The sequence below is a fragment of the Coregonus lavaretus genome (assembly GCF_964263955.1).
Source record: "Coregonus lavaretus genome assembly, chromosome: 19".
NCBI classification, from domain to species: domain Eukaryota; kingdom Metazoa; phylum Chordata; class Actinopteri; order Salmoniformes; family Salmonidae; genus Coregonus; species Coregonus lavaretus.
The window spans coordinates 18169760-18189613 of NC_140006.1; the positions used below are offsets into that span (position 1 = coordinate 18169760).

Consider the following 19854-nt stretch of genomic DNA (forward strand, 5'->3'; position numbering starts at 1 on the left):
AAAAGACTTGAATCAATTAGCACAACCAGTATTGCCGGTATTATTCAAATATGACAGGACCATGTCCATTTTCAGCTTTAGACTACTGAGTAGCTTCTGCTCTGCTGTTCTTTCGCTTCTGCTCTGCTGTTCTTTAGCTTCTGCTCTGCTGTTCTTTAGCTTCTGCTCTGCTGTTCTTTGATTGGCAGTAAGGCAGGGGTGAGTAAGGATTGTAGATGGAGACAGTACATTGTGCAGAGTATTCATAAAACTGTAGCATAGCAAGTTTACCACTTGTTTTATAATTCCGACTTTAAAATGAATTAATTGTAGATTTGATTTACGCTTGCATCATAATAGTTGCAATGTATTCTGTCAGTATTTACCTGTTGTCTTGGAAAGGACAGGTGGTAAACCCTGGTGGTAAGTTTTATGATTGACCTCCACTATGTTCATCATGACAGACAGTCAAATACAGTCAAAAGCAAGACAATGTCACATCATCAGTTGTGGCATCACAGTACAGCAGAGATTTAACCATTCATTCCTTTATGCCACACCCACCAGAGAAATTCAGATCATCATAACTTTCAAACTTCAACTTAGTAGTCGGGCAGCAGTACAGTTTGACCAGACTTGATAATGAATACCTTGATCGTCCCATTTTCGAATCAATGCATTTTGAAGTGTCATTTTCAAATCAATGCATTTATTGCTCACAACAAAACAACACTAAACCACATTATATGATTGAAACACTCCTGAAAAGTTCACAACTTCAAATAAATTCTGAATGATATTGGTATTTGGCTCATAGTGGATAAAGTGTCACCCCAGGACACATACTGTATCTTTAGTATTACCCTGTAATGGTACAAGGTTGTTACTGCAGTTATTACTGTGTAGTTACATAGGTGTAATGGCAACTAAAGGCATCTTAAGTGTTGCCCATAGTTGGACATAATCTGTACCAGTCAGTCTTGATCAGAGAGGGAGGGTCATTGGCTCAGGAACAAAAGCTGCTCTCCAAGGTTTTGTGCTTGCTTCACATCAACAGTCATCTAATAAACAGACAAAAGCACAGGAATAGAACTTCTAGAATTAGTAATAATATGTTTTATGAGCAAAAGAGTAAAGCTACCGACGTCCCTTTGATTGCCACCAAAGCACAGATAACTATGATAAACATGAACAGTAGCATGAGAGCAATTAGATTGACACAAAGATAGAAAGGTGTGTACATAGGAAGATGGTTAAATATACAGTTTATTATATTTGATCATTTACACATCACAAACTAACTGTTATTTGAGTCTTATTACATATACTGAAATTTCAATAACAATAGTATATAATAATGCAATTATACAATGCATTTCAGTGTTATAAACCAACTGAATTGAATAGAATGTTTTTGAAGCACTGTAATAAACTATCTCTGAGTCTGGCATCTAACAAATTCTACTCTGTGTCCGGTCCTGAAATTAAATGGAAACTGGAAGACACTTGAGGTCAACTTGGGTACCAACACAAATGATTGGACAATCGTTGGGGTAGGGCATTGTGTGCTCGTATGGCAAGTGAGCTGCTTCCATCCAAATGTAATGCAATGCAACAGCAGTAATGGAGATTTGTATATATATTTTTTTACATACCATCAATATATCAACATACGAGCAATATTTAATTTCTTTTTTAAAATCTGGTATTTACACATTTCAATCAATATTTAGAACACCACCGTGACAACATTTGTACTCCACTAGTTTCCAATAGAGAATATATTACTATCACAGGGGACTTGTGCTAATGAGTGTTTTTGTAGCAGTTAAAAGCCATGGCCATGGAACAAAACCATTTCAACACCCACACATGCTAACTTTAAGGATGGGTGCATCGTCTTGCTTGTTTATCTATTCTAAATGAAAGTGGTGAAAAAGAGGGAGGCCAAGTTACAGCAGACTCCTGTGAATTGTGTTCTTTTCCAGTGACAGTCCAGCCAGTCTGCTGATAACACTACCCCCCCCCCCCCCCCCCCAAAATGGGAAACCACGACAGAATAACATTTAGTCATTGATGTGAATTGTTTTTCAGCAGTAAACAGATAGAAAACATTGAGCGGAGCACTATAAATAACCATGGACAATGTTCCTATTTTCCAAAAATCAATGGAAAAGTTGTGATTGTTCATTTGTGCAAACATATACACTTGTTTTCCCCTCTCCAATATGTAACTTGTAAACAAAGAATGGCATTCAGTTATCTTGCAAATGTGTATCTTCTTGGAACCTAATTCAAGACGTTTTCATCACTTGGGATTATACTTAAAATCAATGAGATGATCAAGAATCTCAGAACAGAATCATTTGTGTACAACAAGACAACAATGACAACAGCAGTCTACTACTGGGATTCAAGTCAGGTCTGCTGTTCTCCTTTGAGCGTTGTGATCATAGCTGAGTAGGCATCACTGAAATCTGAATTATCTTACTCTCAATGAGGTACACTAAATGAAAAAGTGGTACCATAAAGATATCTTTAAACCTCCTCTCTTGTTCTACTTATGAATGGACCTTGTTATGCTGATGCTACACATGCTAACCATCGCTAGCCTCTCAGTTTGATATTCAGCACACCAGAACGGACTGTGATTACAAAGGTGTATAAATTGAGATAAAATGAGACCACTCCGAAGTCCTTGCCATTTACATTACTAAGCTGACACTTTACTAGGCTGACTAAAACCAATTCAAATACACTCTAATGTCACCCTGTTTAAGAGAATGCAACATGAATGAAGCATCCAATAAATAGTGTAGAGTCGATGCCTTGTTATGGCCCTATCACCTGAGTTCTGTTTTGAAAGTGGTTTATTCTTATGATAGTATTCTATTTCCATTCAGGCAATTCACAGATCCTACTACTCTTTGAGTATTTATCACTCGCCATGTTTGTAATAATAAATAAGTTATTTCACAGTTTGCTGTCAAACCCCAAAGATCCCAGGTCCCACCCTGCTTTATGTCGTCAACAAGCAAACTCCTCAAAGTTGCCTAGAGTCGGGTGACGAGGTAACATGTTCGGTGTGAATCCGAGACTGTCCGAGTGACTCCGGAGGGTGTCACAGGTGCTCTGTAAGACAAGGGAAGGGGGGAAGAGGAGTTCAACCGTATTAAGGGATGGGTGATGAGAGAGTGAGGAGAAGAGGAGAGAGGCATGCAGGTCGCAGTAAAAATGGGAGGGGATGTGACATTAACAGGAAAAAAAGGACAATAAATAGTATTCAACATAACCAGGACCAAGTGGAAAACAGAATACAAAAGGAAGTGACATTTACATTTTACATTTGAGTCATTTAGCAGACGCTCTTATCCAGAGCGACTTACAGTTGATTAGTCAGTGCATACATTTTCATACTGGCCCCCCGTAGGAAACGAACCCACAACCCTGGCGTTGCAAACGCCATGCTCTACCAACTGAGCTACACGGGACCCATAACATGACGTTAACCATCGTTGATGCATTAGACAGGAAGGAAGATGGTTGAAAGCATAGAGTGCACACATTGACAAAATAATTAAATACAAATGGTATAACATATAAAGAAAAATTATTACATTGGTAGTGCAGGGGACAGTTACAGTAGGTCAGGAATGTTTCACGGTATCGTTAGAGAGATGAACGAATATGAGAGAAAGATAAGAGGGGTATGGTATGGATGAAGGAGGGAAAGAGAAAAGAAAACAGTTTTTTTTGTCCTTATCTCGATATTAGTATCTTAATTCGTACATGATCATTGACATACACATTATGTTTGCATAAGTTTAGTGCAACTGCGGTTGTTTCAGTTAATATATTGCTGATATGTGGGTTCAAAAGAGGCATTAGCCATTGATGTAGATAGCTATTCCAGCAGATGAAGAACCATTTCATTGGGTGCAAACTGCATTGCATGCAGACCTGTGATAGCATCACCAAGGAATGCATCTAGTGATGTTATTGGGCACAGGTTCCAGTACAATGGTCCCCTAAAATGGACCTCGGTCCTGCAGGAAAGCTAGTAGGAAATTATATAGATGATCCCTGCGGACCAGCTTTTGTTGTACTATCTACAGCAAATTCTGTATATATACATTTATATTTTTCTCAGGAAACTGCATTTTATCCTAAGGGAAGGAAAGCATCTTCATTATTTAGTAAAAACAAAAAGAAGCATGACTGTATTGCTGACTAGCAAAGTCCCAAACTTTCTTAACAGATGTAGAATCCAACCAACTCATTGTTTATAATAAACCGATAATAATCTCGGAATGCAAATTGATTTACGGCATTGAGAGTCATTGATTTCAAAATGGTCTCTACAGAGGAAAATGCATTACATTGGCTATAATAAGATTGACCTATTGCTGTGTTGGAAAAGCACATTTATAAAGTCATCACTACTTGTATGTTTTACATCTCTACAAAATCAACCACCAAACCAGCTTTAGGTGAACCAACATCTCGTTAACCAGAAAGGAAATGCATGAAATGGTTCCCAGAATGTCTGAAAAAGAAGGACAGTATGAGAGGGAGGATCTATTATCAATGGGGTTTGCTACCTGGGGGCATGATTAGGCGTGACACCAGGGCTGGTTGGGTTCTCTGGAAACTCCTGGAATAGACATGATGAAAAAAGAAAGATGAGGGTGACCAAAAAAAAATCCAATGCAGAGCTGATAAGTAAAACAAGTGGCTCCAAGCAAGTTTGTCTGTGCAAAATGGCTAGGCCTACAGCCCTGTGTAATCGATTAAGTATAGAGAAGAACGCTGCACACCAATACTTAAATGTCACAGAGAGCTACCTCCGTTCAGCCATTTGATTTCAATGAAAGTTACAAAATCAAATCAATTTGAGAAAGCAAGGTACCATTGCTAGTCTCTGCCATGTATGTTTCGTAATGCTTCAAAAATGGTAGACATTCATTGAAATTAATAGAAATCACAAACATACTGTATCTTGATATGAAAATGGTTGCTATTTGCTCCCTTTGTTTTACATGCCATCTAATGTACTATGTAAAGTACATAGTCATAGAACTATCATACCACTACATTTAACATTCTTGTGCCTGACTTATTTTAGCATACAGTAGGTTGCACTGGCTCATACTGTTTTCATTTAGCACTTTATCTCATAGAGATTGATTGATTGGGTGGTTAGAGAGGAGAGGGGGTGAATGGAGTTGGCAGAAAAGAAGGAGAGGTTTGGGGAACATGAGAGTCAAAGGTATCAAAAATGGCTTTTCATTATGTTTTAAAGCAAAGAAAGCCTTCAATAATGGATGATTCCATGACATGGGTGTATAAACTATATGTGGTAGTGAAACACAGCATTACATCCACCTAAAGCTCCATGTCCTTGTTTCATGTTGCAATATGTGCCTCTAGTTAGTGTGTGTAATATAATATAGTTGGCTACTGCTGATTAAAACCATCTAAAGCCTGAGGAAAACTTGATGTGAAATGCCACAAAGGTATTTTTTCTACTCTACTGCAACAGGCATGGAAACAGGGATGTTTTTATTCAATGTGCCGGATGTAACTGTTCAGAGATGATGGGTTCCACCACTATCAAGCTGAGAGCCCAATTCTGATATTTCTTTTTCAATAATTTGTCTTTTGACCAATCACATCAGATATTTTCCTAGCTGATCTGATTGGTCAAAAGATCAATTAGTGAAAAGAAATCTGAATTGGGCTGCCTGTGTAAACGCAGCCATAGTGCTCACACAATGTGTATATAATGACAGGATTCGATGACTAGAGTGGATCTTTCATAGGGTACATCCAGTTGAATGATTTTACTTTTCTCTATCCTTTGTCACATAGAATGCTCTGAATAAACCTGACATATCCTTTTATTTGAACAAACAAAAATACAGAACCATATCTATGAATTTAATTATCAAACACATCTTGCTATTTCAACTGTCTAAATTACTAAAAGTCAAACTATATCCAAGTGTCCAAATCTATGATAACTTCCTCTCAACAACAGAAGTGTATTTTAAAGCTTCCTTACCGTTAAGTCTTATCAAAATAGAGAGTTTTAAAATAAATATCAATAGGGAAAATTCCTTCTTGGTACATGCAGCTGCAGTTATCTCATGAGTGGGGCCAGGACATCTTTTCTCTAACCTTTTCTTCCACATCAGCTTATGGGCCAAACTCCAAGACTGAAGCAACCGTGCATGTAGATAACATGCAGAAACAGAAACCCAGGGCTTTTTCACTACCTTGGAACCAGGCTTTGGGCATATACTGTATATAACTAAGGAAAAAGTACTCGTTTTGATTTGCGTTCCACATCTGTCATTGACTAGTCATGAAAAAGGCTTGAGTTTCTGACACATTACATTGCGTTACTTTGTTTGTAGTGCAGTGCAGAACTACAAACCAGTGCATTGTGGGAGACTCAAATTACCAGATTGTCGCTAGGACAACGCTGTGGTCGCTTCTTGCGCATGAAGTAACCCAAAACTTTATCCTTAAATACCTAAATAAAAAAACATATTGTTAACATCACAACAATCCAGACACATGCAAACAGTTAAACACACTTAAACCCAAATAGACAAACAATATCATTAGGTCAAGGGCTTGTCTTCTTTTTGATTAAATTCAGACACTTCATCATCATGAATGAATTGTGTACTTTCAACATACAGTATAACCCTTAACTCTACAGTACTACTTGACAATACTTTTAGGTGATTAAACAAATGTGAGTGCCTCCACTTTACCTCATATAAGTAGTCAAATATTTCCAGTATTGTTAAAACACTGGCTCCAATGAACAGACCCATCTGACCTCCGATGTCACCTGAAAAGAGGATGACAGATGAACAGACATGGACAGGCAAAAGCACAGTCGGTCAGGTAATAGCATAGTGCATAAAACCATTCTTGAAACATTTACTTTAAGTCTTAGTATCTCAGCCAGCTGAGCAGAATTCTGAAACTGTGAACTGTCCATCCAGACGTAGCTTTTTATCTACCTCTCCTGACTGAGTGCTCTTTTCAAGTACAATATAAAAATGCGGCCGAGACTTACAGGTTTAAAAGAAAATAGCCTCAAAAGGAGTTTAGCCCAGCATGCATGTAGTACTTGCAGAGGATTTGATGTTTAGGTCTAGTACGTTTCCTCTCCGTCTGTAAAAACAGATAATGAGCCTGGTGGAAAAAAATTCTCTCACCAAGCAACCCTGCAATTTCATACGCTTTCTTCTGCTCAATCTTCTCATAATTCAACGCCTCAAAGAAGATGTCCAGGACTAGTACGTTTTCTCTAGAGACAAAAACAAACAAATAAAAAAGGTGTTACACTGTAATGTACATCTTAGAGATACAATTAATTGATTTAATTTACCAATTCTGAGACATTTTGCATTACTTTTCAATTTGAATGTGAACTGTGGATAACAGTATCATGCTTAATTTATTATTGATGCAAACGTATGATCGCTACGTCACTTCTGTTAACTCACTTTAACTATCCAGATACTTACCCGATGTATTGCTCAGTTTTGTTGAATTTCTTGGCCAGATATTTGGCAGAGGCTTTACTGGGTATTTTCACCATGGACAGCTCCTTGCCATAGCGTATCATGTTGCATGGTGTCTCACACACACAGTAGTCATTGTCTTTTTCTACCAAGAAGTCTGTGGAGGATGACAATTGAATGGGAGTCTATGTTTTCAAAAAAGGTGATAAGAATATACAGTGCCTTGCAAAAGTAGTCATCCCCCTTGGCGTTTTTCCTATTTTGTTGCATTACAACCTGTAATTTCAATGGATTTTTATTTGGATTTCATGTAATGGACATACACAAAATAGCCAAAATTGGTGAAGTGAAATGAAAAAAATAACTTGTTTAAAAAAAATCTAAAAAAAAAATAACGGAAAAGTGGTGCGTGCATATGTATTCACCCTCTTTGCTATGAAGCCCCTAAATAAGATCTGGCACAACCAATTACCTTCAGAAGTCACATAATTAGTTAAATAAAGTCCACCTGTGTGCAATCTAAGTGCCACATGATCTCAGTATATATACACCTGTTCTGAAAGGCCCCAGAGTCTGCAACACCACTAAGCAAGGAGCACCACCAAGCAAGCGGCACCATGAAGACCAAGTAGCTCTCCAAACAGGTCAGGGACAAAGTTGTGGAGAAGTACAGATCAGGGTTGGGTTATAAAAAAATATCCTAAACTTTGAACATCCCACGGAGCACCTTTAAATCCATTATAAAAAATTGAAAGAATATGGCACCACAACAAACCTGCCAAGAGAGGGCCGCCCACCAAAACTCACGGCCCAGGCAAGGAGGGCATTAATCAGAAAGGCAACAAAGAGACCAAAGACAACCCTGAAGGAGCTGCAAAGCTCCACAGCGGAGATTGGAGTATCTGTCCATAGGACCACTTTAAGCCGTACACTCCACAGAGCTGGGCTTTATGGAAGAGTCGCCCTTAAAAAGCCATTACTTAAAGAAAAAAATAAGCAAACATGTTTGGTATTCGCCAAAAGGTATGTGGGAGACTCCCTAAACATATGGAAGAAGCTACTCTGGTCAGATGAGACTAAAATTGAGCTTTTTAGCCATCAAGGAAAATGTCTGGCGCAAACCAAACACCTATCATCAACCAGAGAACACCATCCCCACAGTGAAGCATGGTGGTGGCAGTCATTGTAAATAAGAATTTGTTCTTAACTGCCTAGTTAAATAAAGGTTAAATAAAATAAAATAATAATGCTGTGGGGATGTTTTTCATCGGCAGGGACTGGGAAATTGGTCAGAATTGAAGGAATGATGGATGGCGCTAAATACAGGGAAATTCTTGAGGGAAACCTGTTTCAGTCTTCCAAAGATTTGAGACCGGGACGGAGGTTCACCTTCCAGCAGGACAATGACCCTAAGCGTACTGCTAAAGCAACACTCGAGTGGTTTAAGGGGAAACATTTAAATGTCTTGGAATGGCCTAGTCAAAGCCCAGACCTCAATCCAATTGAGAATCTGTGGTATGACTTAAAGATTGCTGTACACCAGTGGAACCCATCCAACTTGAAGGAGCTGGAGAAGTTTTGCCTTGAAGAATGGGCAAAAATCCTAGTGGCTAGATGTGCCAAGCTTATAGAGACATACCCCAAGAGACTTGCAGCTGTAACCCTTTGGGGGGGTAGGCATGTTGGTGGTAGGCATGTTGTGTAAATCAAATGATACAAACCCCCCAAAAATCCATTTTAATTCCAGGTTGTAAGGCAACGAAATAGAAAAAATGCCAAGGGCGGTGAATACTCGCAAGCCACTGTAGCCTACAGGAAACAATTCACTAGAGGCCTCATGACAAAAGTAGTGCAATTCAAAAGTTCCTTATTAAGAAATTGTATAAAAGCTTTATTACTAATATTTCAAACTACAATGTTAGAGAAGCTCTGACACCAAAGGCAAAAATATATAAATATTTAGACTCTTGGAATGACTTAGTATACTCATTTGAATGAAAAGCCATATCTCAGACTGGCCAATAAAAATAAAAGATTAAGATGGGCAGTCTGAGATATGGCTTTTTCTTTGCAACTCTGCCTAGAAGGTCAGCATCCCGGAGTCGCCTCTTCACTGTTGACGTTGAGACTGGTGTTTTGCTATTTGAAGAATCTCAAATATAAAATATACTTTGATTTGTTTAACACTTTTTTGGTTACTACATGATTCCAGATGTTTTATTTCATAGTTTTGATGTCTTCACTATTATTCTACAATGTAAAACCTTGTAAAAATAAAAGAAAAACCCTTGAATGAGTAGGTGTGTCCAAACTTTTGACTGGTAGTGTACATCATAGAAGACTGAAATATAACAAATCCTTTTGACATAGAAACACTGTATTTTCGGTGTAAAAAAAGAAAGAATGCTTATTAATTTATTAATTATGAAATTATGAAAGGTATTAATAACATGCCACCCATGAGGCCAATAGGTCATTTGACTGCAGGAAAGGGGTCTACTTACGTAAAGGAATATTAGTGGGAAAATAGCCATAATATAAACAATATGAAGGAGAAAGGAATGTGGATGCTATTTCTCAAAAATCTATTACACTTAAGTAGGGACCGGCACAGAGTCCAGTAGGATAGTGTCACAAGGCTACATAGTAATAGGCCTATACTTCACCACTGATGGAGGGAATACAAAGCTGTCCTTGATTGTGAGCTAGAATGAAATGTTGAATGAGGGCTTGTTTCTCAGAGTGGGTGAAGTTATTCCTGACATAGGGAATAGAGTCCTCAAGCTGGTCAATAGGCCCATGTGGAACGAACATACATGGAGCCCTAAACCCACTTTTCGTGGGGACAGATGGGTTGCAATCTCTAAAGAACAGTTTCAGATCAATGTGCAAATGAATTAGTTGAAACGCGTTGCAGTTGTGCCTCCTGATATTCAGGCTGATTTGCTCCTATATGTATTATTTGTATATAGTTTCTGTAAGTAGCTCGCTAAAGTTTATTGCACCGTACTGGCCGCCTACTTGTTTTCTTTCTTCAATCCAATAAATAAAAATAGCACACTAGACACTGTAAGAAATAAACATTTTTGAGAAATAGCATCCACACACAGGGGCGGCTTCATCTCAATGTATTTTTCAATTTTAGGCTTTTCAAATACAGTGCCTTCAGAAAGTATTTATACCCTGTGACTTATTTACATTTTGTTGTGCTACAGCCTGAATTCAAAATATATGAAATATATTTTTGTTCTCACCCATCTAAAGCAGCCACCACCATGCTTAAAATGTGAAGAGTGGTACTTAGTGATGTGTTGGAGTTAAGATCATTTCTTTGCCACATTTTTTGCAGTTTTACTTTAGTGCCTTATTGCAAACAGGATGCATGTTTTGGAGAGAAAAAAATTCTGTACAGGCTTTCACTCTGTCATTTAGGTTAGTATTGTCGAGTAACTACAATGTTGTTGATCCATCTTCAGTTTTCTCCTATCACAGCCATTAAACTCTGTAACTGTTTTAAAGTCACCATTGGCCTCATGGTGAAATCCCTGAACGGTTTCCTTCCTTTCTGGCAACTGAGTTAGGAAGGATGCCTGTATCTTTGTAGTGACTTGGTGTATTGATACACTATCCAAAGTGTAGTTAATAACTTTACCATGCTCAAAGGCATATTCAATGTCTGCTTTTTATTCAAACCCATCTACCAATAGGTGCCATTATTTGTGAGGCATTGGAAAACCTCCCCGGTCTTTGTGGTTGAATCTGTGTTTAAAATTCACACTTGACTGAGGGACCTTACAGATAATTGTATGTGTTGGGTAAAGAATTGAGGTAGTCATTCAAAAATCATGTTAAAGACTATTATTGCACACAGAATGAGTCCATGCAACTTGTTACAGTGGGGGAAAAAAGTATTTAGTCAGCCACCAATTGTGCAAGTTCTCCCACTTAAAAAGATGAGAGAGGCCTGTAATTTTCATCATAGGTACACGTCAACTATGACAGACAAATTGAGGAAAAAAAATCCAGAAAATCACATTGTAGGATTTTTTATGAATTTATTTGCAAATTATGGTGGAAAATAAGTATTTGGTCACCTACAAACAAGCAAGATTTCTGGCTCTCACAGACCTGTAACTTCTTCTTTAAGAGGCTCCTCTGTCCTCCACTCGTTACCTGTATTAATGGCACCTGTTTGAACTTGTTATCAGTATAAAAGACACCTGTCCACAACCTCAAAGAGTTACACTCCAAACTCCACTATGGCCAAGACCAAAGAGCTGTCAAAGGACACCAGAAACAAAATTGTAGACCTGCACCAGGCTGGGAAGACTGAATCTGCAATAGGTAAGCAGCTTGGTTTGAAGAAATCAACTGTGAGAGCAATTATTAGGAAATGGAAGACATACAAGACCACTGATAATCTCCCTCGATCTGGGGCTCCATGCAAGATCTCACCCCGTGGGGTCAAAATGATCACAAGAACGGTGAACAAAAATCCCAGAACCACACGGGGGGACCTAGTGAATGACCTGCAGAGAGCTGGGACCAAAGTAACAAAGCCTACCATCAGTAACACACTACGTCGCCAGGGACTCAAATCCTGCAGTGCCAGACGTGTCCCCCTGCTTAAGCCAGTACATGTCCAGGCTCGTCTGAAGTTTGCTAGAGTGCATTTGGATGATCCAGAAGAGGATTGGGAGAATGTCATATGGTCAGATGAAACCAAAATATAACTTTTTGGTAAAAACTCAACTCGTTGTGTTTGGAGGACAAAGAATGCTGAGTTGCATCCAAAGAACACCATACCTACTGTGAAGCATGGGGGTGGAAACATCATGCTTTGGGGCTGTTTTTCTGCAAAGGGACCAGGACGACTGATCCGTGTAAAGGAAAGAATGAATGGGGCCATGTATCGTGAGATTTTGAGTGAAAACCTTCTTCCATCAGCAAGGGCATTGAAGATGAAACGTGGCTGGGTCTTTCAGCATGACAATGATCCCAAACACACCGCCCGGGCAACGAAGGAGTGGCTTCGTAAGAAGCATTTCAAGGTCCTGGAGTGGCCTAGCCAGTCTCCAGATCTCAACCCCATAGAAAATCTTTGGAGGGAGTTGAAAGTCTGTGTTGCCCAGCGACAGCCCCAAAACATCACTGCTCTAGAGGAGATCTGCATGGAGGAATGGGCCAAAATACCAGCAACAGTGTGTGAAAACCTTGTGAAGACTTACAGAAAACGTTTGACCTGTGTCATTGCCAACAAAGGGTATATAACAAAGTATTGAGAAACTTTTGTTATTGACCAAATACTTATTTTCCACCATAATTTGCAAATAAATTCATTAAAAATCCTACAATGTGATTTTCTGGAATTTTTTTTCTTATTTTGTCTGTCATAGTTGACGTGTACCTATGATGAAAATTACAGGCCTCTCTCATCTTTTTAAGTGGGAGAACTTGCACAATTGGTGGCTGACTAAATACTTTTTTTCCCCACTGTACGTGACTTGTTAAGCACATTTTACTCCTGAACTTATTTAGGCTTGCCATAACAAAGGGGTTGAATACTCATTGACTCAAGACATTTCAGCTTTTAATTAATTATTAATTTGTAAAACTGTCTACAAACATAATTCCACTTTGATATTATGGGGTATTGTACATAGGCCAGTGACACAAAATCTCAATTTAATCAATTTTCTATTCAGGTTGTAACATAACAAAATGTGGAAAAAGTCAAGGGTGTGAATACTTTCTGAAGGCACTGTATATTCCATTCTCCTTTCTCTTGTTTATATTATAGCTATATTCCCACTAATATTCCGTTATGTAATTAAGCTTTTATATGTGTTTTTTTCTGTCTTAATAATAATAATAATAATAATAATAATAATAATTATTATTATTATTATTATTATTATTAATTTGTAGAGCACATTTCCCATTCTCAATGCACATGTGAAGCTTGTTGGTTGCCTGAGTCTGTGTGCAAATCATTTGACCGATGAAGTTTGAGATGATTTATTCCCTTATATTTATGAAAATAAGCTGTAACTGTCCTTCATTATTTATGATTTATTCATGTTATTTTAGCTTCATTAAATGGATTTATATTTTGGTATTTCTATCCCCCCCCAAAATAAAATAAAACGAAAGTACATTTTACAGTAGCCTACCTAAAACATCCGTTAATACATTTGAAGTCCTTCAAAATAGAAACTACGTATCCTATTGTTAGAAAGTTTAATATAAACTAGACATAGGCTACTGTGTGTGGGGCAGGCTAAATAATTACAACCGAATAGGCCTAATTAAAAGAATAGTGACAAAGGAAATGAAAAATGCTAGGCAGAGCATGCCCCGAGTTGGTGGCTGAGCCGTACTAGATCGAAATTGGAGCGGGAGAGAAGGCAGACACAAATTCTGCTCTAATTATGCTCTGCTCCTTGCTCCACACTCGCACACTAACATGCTCTGGCATTCAAAAGCAGCCCTGCTTTAGGCTATCAAAGAACTGTCAATGAATAATAATATAAATGGATGGAATTAGTGAATGAATGGCTGCAGCAACCATTACACGTAACAAATGAGTCCTATTTAGATAAAATAACAATTAAATAGTTTTTAGCTAAGTCATTCAAACGATTTAGTATCTCTAAGATACTAAGTCGTTCACACAAGATACTATGTTACAAGTTACGAGATAATTCCAAGAGTAAGTATTTTGTATTTTTTTGCCTTGTGCTTCAGAGCTTCCGTAAAAATGTTGTGTGGTGTATCTACTAATAACAGGTTCATATTCCTAATATAGATATCATGACCATTGTCTGCCTTACCTAAAGCTGGGTCTGCACAGTCTTTATACTGCTCGGGTGTGCATACCATTGAGGTCCCTATTCAACAAGAGAGAAAGAGAGGGGGGGGGGGGGGGATAAAATAAAAATGTCAACTTCATCCCATTAACATCCTTACATATTCCCATGCATAACAACAACAACAACAACAACAGAAAACATTATTAATCATATTCCATTGATGAATTATGTGATGGTCAAGCCAATGTGTGTGAGTACCGGGCATGTGGACCATCCTGCAGTTACAGTTCTCCACCAGGTAGCGTGTCTCACAGTCGATACGGCAGGCTGTGATGCTGTATGTGGAGAAGAACTCTGAGTCGATGGGAGTGGACTTGCAGTCTCCCCAAGGGGGAGGGAGGTACTGAAGCTGGGACAGAACAGAGCACAGGTTTCCCCTCAGTATATTGGCACAGTATAGGAACCACTGTCAACAACAGCTAGTCAAGCCCAGCCCAGCGGGAAATCCAACATAAAAAGTGCACACAAGCAGACAAAAAACAAACAGAAACGTATCAAACATTTAATAAGGGAACACAATGAAATAAATACATATTTTCTGGATGCTGTTCACATCTACAAGGATATTCCACTCAGACGACGGTGTAGCTGGTAAACACAGCTCACAGAAGCAGCAAGCAGACACCATGCAGTAAATCACTGATGCAAGTCAGTTCTAGTTCTGAAAGGAAAGCAGAGTACCATGGGGGGTATGGAGACAGGGCAAATATAATCTGTAAATATGTAACTTCAGTCTGGACACCACAATTAATGGAGAATTATTGTTTTAAAAACGTCCCAGGGAATGTTCTACTTTATACAGTATGTAGTATGTTTATGAGGTTTTTAGATGAATACAATGGAATTCTTGTCTTGACAGACTTTATGCAAACCTTGACTTCCTACATTTTAGGAATGAATGTAGCTGATTATGATGTACTGAATGGTAACAAAAACCACAATGTTATTCAAATTATGTTGGATGGGGTACTTTCCCTGATAAACTATTTGCAGTGTGATATGATACAAGCAGTACACAAAACTTCACTCAACACTTTAAAAGTCTAACAGTACTATCAAATCAAATCAAATTTTATTGGTCACATACACATATTTTGCAGATGTTTTTGCGGGTGTAGCGAAATGCTTGTGTTTCTAGCTCCAACAGTGCAGTAGTATCTAACAATTCACAACAATAGAACAATACTAATCTACTTAACTAAAGTTCATTGTTAAGACATCCAGAAAGAGTAGCTACTTTTCTAGTCTCATTATAGTCAAAGTGACACATTATCTTCATCAGTCATTTTGTGCATTCAACAAACAGTATTGCTAAAAAAAAAGCTGATCAGCTGTACAAGCAATCAGTCATAATTGACCTGGATACCAACCCAACAACAAGTAATGCCGGGCATACTAAACGACTTTCAAAATTCTAACATTGTTGAGCCTCACATTAAACGACCATCTTCCCTGTAGTTTTTTGTCTTGCCAACTTAGTGGTGCGCACACTAATAGATGTGGCAATGACAAGTTTTGAGAACGGTGATCAGCAGTTGCCAATGAGAGCTCGCCAGAGAAGAAGCCGGTGAGATGACGCTGTATCGCATCACCCAGAATGTGTAGACTCTCAAGCAGGAGCAATGACTACTACTAGTATGCGTTTATGCTTGCCTTTAATCAAAGCGTCTCATCGTTACAGCTCTGGAGTTCACAAGTAATGTTATTCAATTCAAAATGTATTGGCTAGATATTTCAACCGTCTGTGCCACATCGTTTAGTGTGCGCACCATTATGTGTGCAAGACAAAAAACTACAGGAAGGACGGTTGTTAAATGTGAGAGGCTCATTGATGTTAGGATTTTGAAAGTTGTGTATGCCCGGCATAAGTTATGAAGTGACTTAAAATTGAAAACTTGATTAAGTCTTCACTAAGCCTTCAGGCTCTCACAACCATTGTCCCCGTAGGAAATAAAAACCCAGAGCAAATATCAAGTCCTCTAGATGGATAGAACCTTACTCTAAAAGGGTAATAAAACCACATTAAACACAACGATTGGCCATTAGGAGACATTAAGCAGATGAAGAGTATCCTAGCAGTATGCAACATTCAAATGCAAAGCCCTAAACAACAAAACAAACAAAACAACTGCGCAATAATATTGGTTGCACCATATACAACAGCTTGTATGAAGACAAATAATGGATAATGAATACTGAATGTGTTAGCTGAAGTGGAAAGGATAGTATTATGTGCTGCTATTCCATAGTGATGGTAGTTATGATGAGACAGAAGACAGAGATGAACCAGCAAGGTACAGACATTGAAATGTAGTCACTACATCCACATGGAGGGAGGTGATTGGTCCATTCCGTCATGAAGACTTGAAGGGGGAGTGTAATTGGGTGGCTCTTAGCTTGTGGCATACATGCAGCATACCCAGACAGTCATACGGTACGCTACCCGCTGCTCTTGGGAGGAAACAAACGTTTGGAAGCCGGGGGCGACCCCAAAGCCCAGCTGGTGGGGGAAAGGAGGCTCTGACTGAGTGTGAATCTGAACCTTTACTCCGGCCTCATAGGACGTCTCATCTGGGGGAGGGACCAGTAAACACGTCACCACTAAACAGAGAGCAGTAACAGTGGTGCATTAACGAATAGGACAGCATCTGTCAAAGCCCTTGGTTTGGACCCCGGATATAAGCAGTCAGCCAGCCTGTAGGTGTTGATCTTACTGTGCCCCAAAACAGCTGTGCCCAGGTCTGAGGACTCCAGCCCAAAATTGTTTCAGAAACATTGATTTCTTGTCATTCAGCCATCTTGCAATAATTGATCATACCCACTCAAAGCTTGATTGGTGGACATGTTTGTAAACATAGTGTTTCAAATTTCAACACCAAGTGATTCTCTGTTTTGGTGGTGTAGAATTAATGTGTCCTTTAAAGGCTGGTTTTAGGTCAGACTTGTCTTCCACTGAGATTGGGAGAGGGTTACATGTTTGTATCATGTGGTTGTAGTGAGGTAGATATGAGTGGTTCTGGTGAAGGGAAGTATGATAAGTCATATGTTTATCAGTTCCTCCGAAAAGGGTTTGAAAAGCTTTAAAGAATCGAAGGATATGGGGTTAAAAAATGTATCAATCAATTTGGATTGATTTGAGATGGTGATACTAGTATGATAGATGAATCCTATCAGATTTAAATGGCACTATAATGAACGCAGGACAATTAATGTCAATTAATTGCTCTAGTCATTAGAGGAGACTAATTTGCATATCAATTGTAAATAACAGCTATTTTACAAGGAAAGTCAGTTGAATTCAGTTGTTTGGATTGTGGTGTCCAATAGTCTGTTTTAGAGATGCACTGTATCGATAACCTCATGTTATTCTTTAGAATATGGAGAGAGGGGTTTTGAAGAGCCCCTTGATAGAAAATCTTCTTCGGGATAAAATAACTTGTTGAATAAGTTGTAGGTCAATGTGTAAGTTTATGTATTAAAATATTTTTCTGGTAATGATTTATAATCCTGATGATTACATTTTTTTACTAATTCAGCAGGAAAAGTTATACAAACCCTGAACCCTGAGTTTTCACTGACTTCTCAAGAGAAACTAAGTTGTGACTTGTACAGCTAATTAGATGTGTATCTTCAAAGGGTGTATAAAACATGACATTGCGACTCCAGTGACACTTTGTTGAGGTCCTTCACAATAAAGTGGTTACCAAAGGAAATATATTTCTAAAGATCACAGCTGTATTTCACCTTCCTGTCACTGTTTCAAGTTATAATCACAGGATTTCATAAGCTGCAGGCTGAGTGGCATGTTATTGCAATAGATTTGATAGTGTGTGTTGTTGGGGTAAAATGTTCTGTTGCAGTCTAATGCTATGTAAATGCTTGAGTTGAATAATACTATATGTACTATATCACTGGTAATTTTTTGCTGTCTAGTACCCTCTTCATACACCATACAAAATAATGATTTGTTACTGGCTCCTTATCTAAAGGCCCAGCAAAGGCTGAATTCTTGTTATATCTATTTAGGCTCTAAAGATCTTATCACTCCCATATCTTAGACACATAGGCTGTGAAAACTGGTTAAAACCTGTTCTTGTTTGTACAATGCTTTAAGAAATTGGAGCCAACTACCCCTTATCTCTCACGTAAGCTTGCCTACCCCTAGGAAGGGTAAACTGCTCTTTGTGTAGATTAAGTATAATTAATCTGTAATAATTAAGTTCCTCTCCGGTTTCATCCTGAGTGTGAGCTTCCCTGCAATTGCTTGAATAAACTCTTATAAATGGAATAATGAGCTCTGCCTGTTCCTTGGAACGAGTTTTCCTCAACAGTGTGATGCTACAGTATTATTTATCCTCTTAAAATGATTATGCCGTAGTACAAAAAACACATTTTTTTAACATATTTTGATTTGGTTGGGTTTTGATGTGAATATCAATGTGGGTAGTATGGGCATGTACTGTACCTCCCTGTTCTATTATTGAAATCCAGGGAATTGTCGGGAGCACACCCCGAAAGTAATTATTTCTCTCTCTCCACTGATTACAGGGAAAGGACACTGCTAAGAGGGTCTATTAACGACCCATAGCATTAGCCAATTAGCTATTTGAGATTCAGGCTTATCAATTTTGAAGTCTACAAGACTGCATTATTTTATCACGAGATGAAAAATCAACATTTGAGGTTGACAAAGCCAAAAGTAGTCGAAAGCTTAGAATTCTAATTAATGAATGTTTGATCAAGGAAATTGATGTTTGACATTCACTGACATGATCTGAAATCTGTGTACTGTACAGTGTGCCAAGGGTGCTGTTATCCTGTCCTATGGTTACAGTTAGTGACAATGACAGGACAGTGAAATAGATTACCAATGAATTTGGAAAAAGGACGGCCATTGTGAACACGAGGACTTCTTAGGGACGTTTCAGTTCAGTTCGGCATAAAAATGACACTTGAGGTCCTGACATCTGCCCTATTTTAATATTCGTATTCAACAACTGGTTGATGGCTACTAGAGAATATTGCTCCATTTTGACTGGTCACAGGACCCATCAGAAACAGGCTACTGTATAGGACTGTGCTTACAGGCACTGTAGCCTATAGATAAGTATTTTTTCAGCTCTATTTCAATATCATCTGAAATTGATCCATACAAGGTAAATTAAATCCTTAGAACATATCTTTGATACAATGTACCAGATATGCTCCATCATCCATGATTTTTATTTATACTGAGTGGAGTTGATTTAAACGAGAGAGCTTCTGAAGACGTGTAATTTCTGCTGAATGTGTGCTACTCTTGGGAGCCAATTCTGACTACACTTGAATCACGGCCAGTAATTCAACCTTAATACTTTTTTTGTCCTCTCTTGCAAAGCCATGATGATTGTGCTACATTGCCTTTTTGTTACACCAGAAAATGTAAAGTTCACACTGAAATGGTTTTCCTTTTTACA

General features: G+C 38.4%; 1 protein-coding gene across 1 annotated transcript in view; it reads right to left on the reverse strand.

Annotated features, from left to right (window-relative positions):
- Positions 1-3032: 3032 nt before the first annotated feature.
- LOC311146674 (acid-sensing ion channel 1C-like) overlaps positions 3033-19854 on the reverse strand; it is a gene marked incomplete at both ends in the record, with an annotated part of 249269 nt that continues 232447 nt past the window's right edge. Inside the window, 8 exons of the mRNA XM_084183207.1 lie at positions 3033-3111; positions 4581-4633; positions 6446-6517; positions 6765-6844; positions 7218-7309; positions 7530-7683; positions 14360-14416; positions 14597-14747. Coding sequence (XP_084039333.1) covers positions 3033-3111; positions 4581-4633; positions 6446-6517; positions 6765-6844; positions 7218-7309; positions 7530-7683; positions 14360-14416; positions 14597-14747 — 738 coding nt within the window. The remainder of the gene's footprint in view (positions 3112-4580; positions 4634-6445; positions 6518-6764; positions 6845-7217; positions 7310-7529; positions 7684-14359; positions 14417-14596; positions 14748-19854) is intronic.